The 14,177-nt window shown below is 36.3% G+C and overlaps 1 protein-coding gene across 1 annotated transcript in view; it reads left to right on the plus strand.

Annotated features, from left to right (window-relative positions):
* LOC130233258 (DENN domain-containing protein 2C-like) overlaps positions 1–13,953 on the plus strand; it is a 52,369-nt gene extending 38,416 nt beyond the window's left edge. Inside the window, 4 exon segments of the mRNA XM_056463210.1 lie at positions 390–498; positions 5,568–5,810; positions 11,418–11,504; positions 13,322–13,953. Coding sequence (XP_056319185.1) covers positions 390–498; positions 5,568–5,810; positions 11,418–11,504; positions 13,322–13,353 — 471 coding nt within the window. The 3' untranslated portion in view covers positions 13,354–13,953.
* Positions 13,954–14,177: the final 224 nt, after the last annotated feature.

Genomic DNA, 14,177 nt, shown 5'->3' on the forward strand with positions numbered 1-14,177 from the left:
ACTCTGGAGAAGAATGTTTGAGTTCTTTAATTACACCAGGTTTTCAATTTTTAGAATTTCTAGAATGTTGAAACGGCACTCCTATGAATTGTCAACCATCATAATAACATAATTTAACATTACAAAACATAACGATAGCATAACATAAAAACATAACAACATAAAAACAACATTAAAAAACCTAATATAACATAATCTTACTGACACCAAACATTTAAATGGTACTGCAAATCTTTTGTTTTTGCTTGCCTATATACTTCTTAAATTCTTGTTTGTGTGTGTTTTTTAGTGTTTTCAAATTGCACTTTCAGTCTCTAATTATGTGTTTAGATTCTAAAATCAGTTTTTTGTTGTTTTTTTAAATAAATTTGCTTTCATCTTTCTCTCAGCTTGGAGACGAGGACTGTATTTTGCCCAGTAAACTGCAGGCAGCTCTTCAAGAGATCCTGGAGAACAGAGAGGAGATACTGGAACAAAACCGCAGAGACAGAAGAGGAGGTCAGACTGAACACGTGCACTTTTTTCTTTTCACATCATCTGAATCAGAGCTTAAAACCAGTTTCAACTGTGTGATTGAAGGTTTGGTCCATTGTCTTATTGTATCAGATGAGCTGTGATCTGTTCATTAACGGCGTGATGAGTAACTAACCGTTAAACTAGGCCACTGAGGTCAGGAATAAGCTGATAATTATGATGTCAGGTGTTTCTTTAAGACAGACAATGCAAAATGGTCATTACACTGGGTATGCTACAGAGTAAAAAAAGCTTTCATTCATCCATTTAAAAAAAATTAGAGTAATGGCTAGGGCCAGATGGAATCTGCGGACGTTTTTAGCTATTTCAGCGGAGAAGTTTGGTAAAAATCTGCGGATTTCTGCAGAATTATTTTGGGAGTATCATAACTAAAACCTTATTATATGAAATAAAAAATAATATATATTTTTAACTTTTATTTAATGTTTAAAATGCAAAGCCAATTAGATTCACTTTATTTGGTAAACAAAGCAAGTCTCTCATATAATATATCTACTAAAAGACAGAAAAAATTACTGTACAAACTGCATTGCACAAAAATCAGATGAAATTTTTCATATTAATCAATAATATTACTGAAATTAATTTAAAAACTGAATAAATATAGATTTACACACATTTACTCAAGCAAATAAACAGAATTAATGATGGACTAAAAATATGCGGAAAGTCTGTGGAATTCTGCATGCGCAAATTCCATGTGGGCCTAGTAATGGGTCTCGTCTAAATTTTATCACTTGATACAATGAAAAATAATTTGCCTTAAACAATATTTTCTATCTCCATGAGAAAAAATATATATAACCTGGTACAAAACATGTTGAAGAAAGTCAATTAATTGAAATTCTCTTTTTGTTCTAAACAAGAAGATGTAGCTTTAATCAAAACAACAATTCCCATAAAATCTTCATTCATCCAATGAAAAAAATATTGGGTAATGGTTTCACATCTAAATATGTTCACCTGAACCAATGAAAAATAAATAATTTGCCTTAAACAATATATTTTTTAAGTCCATAAAATTACAAAGCATATTGTAATGATTGCTGTATGTGGGCAACTGGAGCTAGGAGAACACTCATGTCCCATACACCACAGAACCCCGAGTGTCTCTGTTATCAGCAATCTGGCAGGTAGGAGGCAGCACTGTCGGTTAACTTTTTTTATTCTGAGCTCAGAACATGAATAGCCCCTAACAAGATTATACCACCGGGGTTCTTCCTTTACACACCACCCTCGTTAACTCCAGCCTCTGGCGCCTAGACTGCAGCTCTGCACAAGACGTTTGGCCATAAGTTTTTAATTCTTCACTTTCGCCAATTGGTGAATTTTTGTTCCTCGCCACTGTCACCACTGGCTTGCATGGTTCGGGACTTGTGGAGCTGCGCATCGATGGATTTGCTCTTTGTTTGGACTCTCAGTAGTGATTATTAAACCACACTGAATGAAACTAAACTGAACTTCAACTCTAAAAACTGAACTGACACTTTTTCAATTTACTATGATCGTCTATCTGAAGCTGCTTTGACACAATCTACATTGTAAAAGCGCTATACAAATAAAGGTGGATTGAACTGAATTTATTTATGGCCAATATTTTATAAATAAATGAAATATTGAGCTTAAATCACAGAAGCCAACTCAAACATAAGCACACATAAATTTTATAACAAAACAACCCATGTATTTTAACTAATATAACACATAAACTAACTCTAAACCATTCCTCATGATGCACCTGGCTATAGTGCTGTGGGCCAGGTTATTACTGTTTGAGTAACCTTAAAATTTTACATTGGTCAAAACAAATGTTTCTTAGTTGAGCTCTTAATCAAAAACATTTATATTTAACTATGTTTTGAACTTAAAATATATTACTTGAAAAATAAAACAAATAATATTAAACTGAAATGAAAGGTAATTTTTAATTAGATGAAGTACTGCTTGAAAAAAAAATTCAGTGTAAATATTAAAGGACCATAAGTTTTTTCTGTGCTGATAAGTGTTAGGTTTGTTAATGTTAAGCAGGCTGTGTTTTATATAGTAGTAAACATCTGGTTATGTATTCTATTTTTGGTTCTGTATAAATTCAATATAAATTTCAGATTTGCACTTTAAATGGCCTCAGAACTCATAGATATGGACTAAAAGCTACAAAATTCTTATTTAAAGTTCATTTTTGCCCTATGCAGCTTTTTTTCACATACATACATACATGTGCTGGTCATATAATTAGAATATCTTCAAAAAGTGGATTTCACTAAATCCATTCAAGAAGCGAAACTTGTATAATGTATACTTCTTTTAATTTTGATGGTTTTGATGACAGCTAATGAAATCCCCAAATTCAGTATCTCAGAAAATTATAATATAACTTAAGGCCAATACAAAGAAAGGATTTTTTGAAATCTTGGCCAACTGAAAAGTATGAACATGAAAACTATGAGCATGCACAGCACTCAATACTTAGTTGGGGCTGCAGCAATGCAGTGTTGCATGGAGTGGATCAGTCTGTGACTCTACTCGGGTATTATGAGAGCCCAGGTAGCTCTGATATTGGCCTCTGCTCTTCAGCATTGTTGAGTCTGGCATATCGCAAATTCTTTTTTAAGATTTTAAGCATAGATTTTTAAGGTCAGGCGAGTTTGCTGGCCAGTTAAGAAAAGGGATACCATGGGCTTTAAACAAGTGAAAGATCGTATGGCTTGTTTCATATGCAAACAAGTATCTGCATCTGAAAAGTTGTGAACCTAATGGGCTACAGGAACTCAAGGGTTGTGACCCAAGCAAACCAGTTTTGTAATCTCCGGGGTGCCATATCCTTTGCTATAAAGTAGTGTCTTACAGACAGTACTTGGGTTAAGTTACATGAAGACAGACGAGTTAACATCACTGCTGAGGAACTACACTGTTCACTGTCTTCAATAAAGACTTCTTTCGGTAGGAACTTTGGTCAGCTTATTTATTGTATTTGCTATTGTATTGTGTTTACTGTATTATTTTATGTATTAGAGTCATCTAATACATTGGTGAGCCACCCAAGAGCAGTTAAGCCAAATACAGCAAAATCTAACACCAGGTACTGGTAGCTTTAGCACTGTTTGCAGGTGCCAAGTCCTGTCGGAAATTAAATCTGCTTCTCCGTAAAGTTGGTCAGCAGCAGGAAGCATGAAGTGCTCTAAAACATCCTGGTATAGAGCTGCAATGACCCTGGACCTCAGAAAACACAGTGGAGTAACACCAGCAGATAACATGGCACCCAAAACCATCACCGACTGTGGAGACTTTACACTGGACCTCAAGCAATGTGGATTGCGTGCCTCTCCTCCCTTTCCCCAGACTCTGGGACCCTGCTTTCCAGGAAATGGAGCATTTGGAAATTAGCTCTGGCGAGACACTTCTGACACTGTCTGTTGTTCAAGAGTGGATTGACCCATGTCTTGCATACGTCTGTGCGAAGTGGTTCTTGAAGCACTGACTCCAGCTGCAGTCCACTCTGCGTGAATCTCCCCAACATTTTTGAATAGGTTTTGTTTCACAGTTCTGTTAAATCAGCCATCTTCCCCATGATTGTGTAGCCTACAGAACTAGACTGAGTGACCATTTAAAGGCCTTTGCAGGTGTTTTGAGTTAATTAGCTGATTAGAGTGTGGCACCAGGTGTCTTTAATACTGAACCTTTTCATTCATGCATTCATTTTCTTTTCAACTTAGGCCCATTTATTAATCTGTGGTCGCCACAGTGGAATGAACCACCAACTTATCCAGCATATGTTTTACACAGCGGATGCCCTTCCAGCTGCAACCCATCACTGGGAAATACCCATACACTCTCATTCACACACATACACTACGGACAATTTAGCTCACCCAATTCCCCTATTGACCTTATTCTTCAATGCTGAAGTGCGCTCGTTTTTGCGACTGTTTTAGAACTTCCGATTCAGTTGCCTATGGGAGAAATGACTAGGAATAATAAACGGCAGAAAACGGTCAACTATATAGACAAAGTAGAATAATATAATAAGAAAATATCAGTTTGCAACACCCAGCAGCAAAACGAGCTGTTTTTAACGTTTAAAAATGAATGGAAGTGAATGAGACTGGAAGTTTCGAGCCAAAATGATTCAAATGGCTGCACCCACTCGTACGCGGAGAATAAGGTGAATAGCGCATGTCTTTAGACTGTGGGGCAAAACCAGAGCACCCAGAGGAAACCCACATGAACACGGGGAGAAAATGCAAACTCCACATAGAAATGCGAAATGACCCAGCCGAGGCTCGAACCAGCGACGTTCTTGCTGTGAGACGACAGTGCTACCCACTGAGCCACCGTGCCACTCCTGAACCTTTTCACAATATTATAACTTTCTGAGATACAGAATTTGGGGTTTTCAGTAGTTGTCATCAAAATCATCAAAATTAAAAGTAATACACACTTGAAATATATCAGTCTGTGTGGATTAAATGTATGCATTATACAAGTTTCAGTTCTTGAAAAGGGATTAGTATCAACTTTTTGAAGATATTCTAATTATATGACCGGCACACACACACACACACACACACACACACACACACACACACACACACACACACACATATAAATATAGACATTTACTTAGAAATAAAATAAACAGAATTACTAAAATGTAGATAAAATTATAGTGTTTATAAAAAGATATTTATTAAATAAAATGAAAAATATAAAACCACGTTTATTACTTGTGATAAAGCTAATTTGTAAAAAACTATTAAAAATCTAATCTAAAAAACAATTTGTCCAGAAAATGTCTTTTATTTCTGCATATTTAAAAATATTGTACTTAAAAATATGCATGTATTAGCATGTGCTAAAATAACTGAAACTAAAGAAATCCTATGTAGATGTAAAATTATACAGACCCTTATTATTTATTTTACTTAACGACACTTAATATTTATTATTAATTAATAAGAACGGTAGCTAAAATTACAAAGATTATAAGCTATGGTTGTCAATGCAGTGTCGTTGTGGTTTTATTCCCCTCTCAGATAAGTCAGACTTGAGCACGTTGGTGTCGGAGGCGTTTGTGTGGTTTTTCGTGGAGATCGTGGGCCATTATTCTCTCAACATGAGCGACTCGGGACCCGGCGGGACCAGAGAACTGCAGAGAGACGCTTTTAGAAAGTCTCACCCATCCAGAGGCGTCCGGCAGCTCCTGCAGCTCTTCATGGACACACAGATGTTTGCTGGATTCATTCAGGACCGAGAACTCAGAAAAGGAGGAGTTAAAGGTAAGAGGAGAAATAAAGCCTGTTTAAAGGTCATTTCACAGCAAGAATGATTAAGGTTTTAATCCTCATCTATCTGTCTGTCTGTCCGTCCGTCCATCCGTATTCCTAGCACTTTACTTCTTCCACATTTTTTTTTGTTACAGTCTTATTCCAAAATGGATTAAATTCATTTGTTACCTCAAAATTCTACACACAATACCCCATAATGAAATGTGAAAAAATATATTTTTTTAATTATTGCAAATTTATCAAAAATAAAAAGCCTGAAAAATCACAAGTTTTTTGTTGATGCACCTTTGGCAGCAATTGCAGCCTCAAGTCTTTTTGAATATAATGCTACAAGCTTGTCACACCTGTCTTTGGGAATTTTTGCCCATTCCTCTTTGCAGTACCTCTCATGCTTTATCAGGTTGGATGGGAAGCGACAATGTACAGCCATTTTCAGATCTCTCCAGAGATGTTCAATAGGATTTAATTCTGGGCTCTGGCTGGGCCACTCAAGGACATTCACCGAGTTGTTGTGAAGCCACTCCACTGATATTTTGGCAGTGTGCTCTGGGTCATTGTCCTGCTGGGAGATGAACCGTTGCCCCAGTCTGAGATCAAGAGCACTCTGAAGCAGGTTTTTTTTTCAGGATGTCTCTGTACATTGCTGCATTCATCTTTCCCTCTATCCTGGGAACTGTCTTCCAGTTCCTGCTGCTGAAAAACATCCCCACAGCATGATGCTGCCACCACCATGCTTCACTGTAGGGATGGTATTAGCCTGGTGATGAGTGGTGCCTGATTATCTCCAAACGTAACGCCTGGCATTCACTCCAAAGAGTTCAATTTTAGTCTCATCAGACCAGAGAATTTTGTTTCTTATGGTCTGAGAGTCCTTCGGATGCCTTTTGGCAAATTCCAGGCAGGGAGTGGCTTTCGTCTGGTCACTCTACCATACAGGCCTGATTGGTGGACTGCTGCACAGATGATTGTCCTTCTGTAAGGTTCTCCTCTTTCCACAAAAGAACTCTGGAGCTCAGACAGAGTGACCATCGGATTATTGATCACCTTCCTGACTGAGGCCCTTCTCTCCTGATCACTCAGCTTAGGTGGCCAGCCAGCTCTAGGAAGAGTCCTGGTGGTTCCAAGCATATTTCACTTATGGATGATGGAGGCCACTGTGCTTATTAGAACTTTCAGAGCAGCAGAAATTTTTCTGTAACCCCTTTCAGCCTTGTGCCTCGAGATAATCCTGTCTGGGAGGTCTACAGATAATTTCTTTGTCTTTATGCTTGGTTTGTGCTTTGACATGCATTGTCAACCCTGGGACCTTATATAGACACAAGTATGCCTTTTCAAACATGTCCAGTCAACTGAATTTACCACAGATGAACTCCAATTAAGCTGCTGAAACATCTCAAGAATGATCAGTGGAAACAGAATGTACCTGAGCTCAATTTAGAGCTTCACAGCAATTCATCTATCTGTCTGTTAGTCTGTCTGTCTGTCTGTCTATCTATCATTCTGATTGCCTGTCTATATTTGTGTCTATCCGTCTGTCTGTCCGTCTATCTGTCTCTTTATTTATTTAGGTCTGTGCAGCTGCTCAAAATTGACCCATAAAGATCATAAATGTACATTTTCCAGCTCATTCCATAATTCCAGAATACAGAATGAACCGCCAACTATTTTGTCATAAGTTTTACACAGCGAATGCCCTTTCAGCCACAACCCTGTACTGGGAAACACCCAAACACTCTCACATTCACACACACTCATACACTACGGTCAATTTAGCTTACCCAATTCACCTATTGCGCATGTCTTTGGACTGTGCGGAAAACTGGAGCACCCGTAGGAAACCCATGCCAACACGGGGAGAACATGCAAACTCCACACAGAAATGCCAACTGACCCAGCCGGGACTCAAACCAGCAACCTTGCTGTGAGGTGACAGTGCTAACCACTGAGCCACCGTGCTGCCTTAGTGTTGGACATCATAGAAGATAATGTTAACATTCATTAATTTTAATTGTATGAGAGAATTTTTTTCTGCTGTATACATCTCCTGGACTTAACTATAATTGAGGATCTGTCATCGTCTCATAATTATTCATCATTATGCGTGCCCTTGTCCAATAAGAAGATACATTGCTTAATTTTTCATGACAGCATGCATAGATTTCCTATGACAGACACTGTGAAGTAGATGAGAGATGCATTTATGGATTGCAAGTGTTTGATTTTGCTTTGTAAGAGCTTCTGCTTGGCATGAATTCTCATCCAGATATCCTGAGTCTTCAACACAAATATGATTTGCAATTGAGTGTGTATGGTCTTTATATCTCCTTGACATATAGCTGATCAAACTGCTTATATAAACAAAACCAGATAATAAACGTTGTTAAAAACACATTTTTACAAACGCATGTGTAATTTTAGTATTAACCCTTGTGTGCTGTTGGGTCGTTTTCATCCACTCTGGGTTGACTTTGAGTCTGATTTTGGCCACAACTTTCCCTGTGTTTTAGCAAATTGAACAATTTTTTGGTGACAAATCTTATTTTGACACATAGTTTGGGAAAATTCTTTGAAAATGTTCACAAATTAACAATACACTGAGCAAATGTACTACCCTTTCGTTATGTTCGTGGCTGTTTTTGCCCCATTGACTTTACACACTCACATACTTCTGTTGACCTACTTGAGAGTGTAAGACAGACCTTTGCGGACTTACCTTGATAAGTTTGAGAAGATAAAAATAAGCAGTTCAGCTCTCAAAACATAGTAAGTGTGTTTATGCACGCAGGCTTTAATTTGTTGTTTTACTCCATAGACCTCCATATAAAAATCTGAAACTTTTTTGCACAGGCCTGTCTAAAGGGTTAATGCTGCCAACTGATGATCAACGGTAAAAAGTACAAATTTGACCTCTTCACTACAGGGAAAAACATCAACAATCAAGAATGCATGCTAATATGGTGTCATGGCTTTGCAATCAAAAAATGTCATTATAATGGAAGTCATCGGGGCAAAAACAGCCACTAACATAATGAAAGTGTAGTCAATTTTAACAGTACACAAGGGTTAAATTGTAGCGATTTATAGGGTGCATGTTTGTTTGTATTATATACACCAAGCTTCAATTGTTGCATGTTATGGTGATTTGCATCATGCATTTGTGGGAAGCTTTCAAAACTGCAAATGTCACGACCCTTTAAATAATGATGTAATTCTCTGAGAATATGGAAGTACACACAACTATAACGCTTGCAACACTGAAGGATGATATTGTTGGAAACAATTTCAATCAGTGATTTTGTATGGGTAATAATGATGTAATGATGGCAGAGGCTTCCAAAGGGATGTGGTCTTTTGCGTTTTTGGGCATGTTTGTTTTAGTCATAAACTGTAAAAGATATGGACGTAGTATCCATAATGTTGCCCATATGTTTCTGAGGAGCGTAAATGAAGCCATTTTGTTCACGCATCATCACGCCAACCGGAGGTAACCAAAAAAGGGTTCAGTGGCTAATCAGCCGGAATCAGCTGAAGTGAAGTGAGACCTAGCTGTCACTCAAGTGGCCACGCCTTTAATTATGCATATTTAATATAACTTGATATAAAGGAAATGGATGAGTTATAAAAAAATTCACTCCCCTCAGAGTTGTAATGAAGTGTAATATTAGCTATATATACCAAAATCGTTCTTTGTACCAGGCTGTAAACACCCTTTTTTCTTCTGTAAAGTTGGCTATTTTAACATTGGGGTCAATAGAAATTTCCTCTATTATGGAGCCAGGACTAGCGGAATTTTGATGAATTGCAGTTTTAGTATATGAACATTAGTATCAGATATCAACAACGTTTGGTAAGTTTTTCTTAGTGAACCTTTAACAGCTAATATCAATCTATTCTGCTTTTAAGACTTCTAATGAACAAAGTAACATCTTTGGGCTAGTATAATAATTGTTTTAATGGACAGAGGACTTTGGAGTTATTACTTTAAGGCCAAACTAGAGCTGGGCAATTAATCCAAATTGAATTGCAAACTTGATTTAGCGAAAGCTACGATTGTCATGCATATATTGTCAGGAAAGCATGGTTGTGTGATCAGCAGTAAATCTCCTCCAAAGGCCAGAGGGCGCACTCACACACAAGCTCCAAACACCCAGGAATAAGAAACCCAGTAAATCCCAAGAGCCTTGCATTATAAACAGAAGATTTAACTGCTTTCATTGGTTCAACGTTACTATTAAACACACGACTACAGAATCATCTCACGGAAGGATTTATTTCAAACACTCGACTGAAGTTATTCAGTAAGTTTGGAGTAAAAACGTTATTATATGTGATATTTTCACATGCAGCATTTACAACTCTGCTGTAATTCACTGAGAATAGATGCAAACAGTTGTCAATGTCACAGAACAATCTCAATCTCAATTTCTTTATCATCAAATTTAATAAATTTCATGTTTGAACTCTATTTTACTAAGCTTATCAGTGAACGACAATCTGAACACAAGTGCTGGAGGTTAACTAGACCCGGCATGTGCATGAAGGTCGCCCTAGTTTAACAGAAGCGTCTTAAAAATGCAGTGCTATTTAATGAGTTGACAATTTCCAGTGAAACGGAAGGACTTAGGCTGTTTATCAAATCCAAGAATGCAGAGAATGAACTCGCCAAGTTATCTTGGAGGAACAAACTCTGTAGACCACTGGAACACAGAACATTTAGTATGAGAATTGAGATGCTGCGATCGTCCTGATGGTCACAGATCTAAACGCATTGTAATGGAAAATCATTTAAACACTACAATATTCATGCAATGCATCATTGTTTTTTCCTTTTCAATATACATGTTATGTGCAAAAGCCTTGCAAAATACTATGCACAATGCAATAAAACTGATTTTAAAATGAATTTCCAACACTAGGTCACGCCAATTCGTACCTTTTTGTTTTAGTGGCTAAGTCATATGAATTTGTATGATCCAATTCATACATTTTAATATGATTTGCTCATCACCAATGACAGTTGGGTTTAAGGGTACAACACATTTGCATTTAAAAGCACACATGAAATCTCTATTTTTGATCAAATTCGAAAGGTGTCAAATTTAACATAGTATAATGACTAATCTGTGTGGTATTTGAGCTGAAACTTCACAGACACATTCTGGAGGATTACATGTTGTCAAAAGTGTCAGCTTATGACTGGTTTAAGGCCATCACATTCCTAATAAAAGGTAAAAAACTTCAATGTTGAATTCACAGGGACTTTAAAGCGATAGTTCACCTAAAAACTGAACATTCTGTCATCATTTACTCACCCTTCACTTGTCACGAACTTGTTTCTTTTTTCTATCGAGCATTAAAGAAGTCATGTTGAAAAATGAAACCGGTAACAATTGCCTGCCATAGTATTTGTTTTTCCTATTATGGAAGTCAATGGTTATTACTTAGCAACATTCTTCAAAATATCTTCTTTTGTGTTCAACAGAAAAAAGGTCATAAAGCTATTTACTTGAAAGTGAATAAATAGTTTGTAGGTAACCTATTAAACTAACTAGGTAACCTAACTAACCCTTTAAGTCATGTTTCATTCTGTTTTAACAGGCTTGTTTGAACTGAGAGCTGCAGAATATCTGGATTCGTATCCTGAACCTGAAACCAGCGGAGTCAACAGATTTCTCAAAGGCCTCGGTAAATCTTTTCTGTGGCTTTTTAATCACCCTCAAATGAAACAGTAAAGACAGAGAAGTACTTACAGTTGAAGTCAGCATTATTAGCCCTCCTGTATATTTTTCTGCCAATTTCTGTTTTAACAGAAAGAAGATTTTTTCAACACATTTCTAAGTATAATATAATAGTTTTAATAACTCATTTCTAATAACTGATTTATTTTCTCTTTGCCATGATGACAGTAAATAATATTTGACTAGATATTTTTTAAGATACTAGTATTCACTTAAAGTGCCATTTAAAGGCTTAACTATTAGGTTAGTTAGGGTAATTAGACAAATCATTGGGCCTTATCATACTCCCGGTGCAATAAGTTGCAAGACATGTTTGGCGTGATTTATTGCTATTTTCAAACCAGCGCAACCATAATTTTCACATTTTGTGCCTTGTTGTTTAAATAGTAAATCCATTTGCACTACTTTTGGACTCGAGGGTGTGCTGGTCTATAAAGTAGGTGTGTTAAGGCACATTATTGGCGCATTGTTGCTATTTTGAGCATATGAAACAGATAGAGCCATTGACAAACTAAAAGCTGCTCTAAAGTCCAGCTCAAAGCGCATTAGGTCAAACACTTACACACATTGCTCAATACACACAGGATGTACAGCAATACAAAAATATCTTTACATATGAAAAAAGTTAAAGATTAAAATATTACAAAAATTATTATTTTCTACATAAATATAAAAACGATGCCGCCTTCATCTCGGGGGGGCTTTTTTCAGTTTATACATGACAACTTGCATTTGTATTGATATTATTATTAAAAGTACTATATAAAATATGCATATTTAAATTTGTTTTAATAAAAACAAGTTTAGATTTGTCCACCTGTCGGGTTTTGGAGAAGTATGCATCACCATATGGGGCATAAAAATAGGACGTGTGTTTGGATATAACTCAGTTTTGACCACACTTCATTATTATTATGCATTTATTCATTTGCTGGAAATGAGAACTGATTTTAGAAACAGTTTTGAAACAAATCTTTACGCTTAACAAACAAAATGAAATATGTAGGCTAAAGGATGTCTTTAGTGGAGAGCGTACAACACCATTTCCTTATCCATGAAAGTAAAGGAGTAAAGTAAAGAGTAAAAGTAAAGAGGCCAAATAGATGAGGCTCGTTCTTTATCCTCGGTCTGCAGATGGTCTGTTTAACTGTTTTCTCGCTAGTGAAGCGTTCAATATTTCCTTTTATAAAGTCCGCCAGTGAATATCAAATGCACCATGGCGCGAAACAACTTGACTCTTAAAGGGAATGGGAAATGAGACTCTGATTGGTTTAATGCACGTTATGCTCAAAACACACCCATAACTCATTAAGAGAATAAGCACAACCCTGTTAGACCATGCACCGAGGCGCAGAGCGTATTTTTAAATCCTTAAAATAGCAAAAGTGCATTCGGACACACCCTTAATGCTTTTGCACCATGCGCTTTAGACTTTGCGCTTAGATCACTAAATAAGAGCACATAGTATAACAGCAGTTTGTTCTGTAGACAGTTGAAAAAATACTTTGCTTAAAGGGGCTAATAATATTGAAAAAATTAATTAAAAAATACTTTTATTTTAGCCAAAATAAAACAAATAAGACTTTCTCCAGAAGAAAAAATATTATAGGAAATACTGTGGAAAACTCTTTGTTCTGTTAAACATCATTTGGGAAATATTTGAAAAAGAAAAGACATTTCACAGGAGGGCAAATCATTGTGACTTCAACTGTACTTTCATCCTTTTACTCACAAGTATGTTTGTTTATGTTTGTTTGTTTTCAGGAAATAAAATGAAATTCTTGCAGAAGAAATAGAGAAGGGTGTCAGAAGGTTTTTTTTGTTGTTGTTCAAAAACGTGACTCAAGCAGCATGTGGGTTCCTCTTCTGTGAAAACTCAAGGGTGGAGATGAGCTCAAGACTGGAATCAACTCGTTCTGCTCTGACATTTCTAAGCCTCAGACTTGCTGTTCTGTGGCCAATAGAGGAAAGGGCTGGAAATGAGTTCATAAGCACAAGGAACAAAGACGACTGAAGAGGAAGAGGAGGAGTCTGTGTCATGTTAATGTAGGTTTGATAAATAAGGAAGAAAAACTGACTATGAATGAATAATAGCTTGGGTTGGGTTATTTCAGATGTTTATGTTTATATGATTTTAACCCCATTTTTATTAAAACAGACAAGAAGGTGGTAAGTTTGTGTTTTAATGTTTAGTTTGAAAAAAATATGATGAAGGATGACTTCTATTCCCCTTCAGTAATTAATTTATGATTTTTTTTGTATGCACAGAAATTCTTTCATTGTCAAACATTTATTTCTCTGCCTCTTTTTGCGAAATATCATGACAAACGTTTCAGTTTTTCAGAGGCTTTTATATTTTGTACAGTTTTCTTTTGTTTTTGTAGATAAACTACAGTTTTTGTAACATTTTAAAATAAAAACACGTTTTTGGTGCAGTTGTGCTCAAGCAGTCTGAATCATTCATTCATTCTCCTTCAGTTTAGTCTCTATTTCAGAGGTCGCCACTGCGGAATGAACTGCCAACTATTCCAGCATATGTTTTTTTTTAGGTGTTTATTTATGTGCTTTTTGCATTTTATAAAACTACAACAAAATATAGAAGAAAAAATAACAACAATAC

This window comes from Danio aesculapii, chromosome 8 (assembly GCF_903798145.1).
Source record: "Danio aesculapii chromosome 8, fDanAes4.1, whole genome shotgun sequence".
Lineage (NCBI taxonomy): Eukaryota > Metazoa > Chordata > Actinopteri > Cypriniformes > Danionidae > Danio > Danio aesculapii.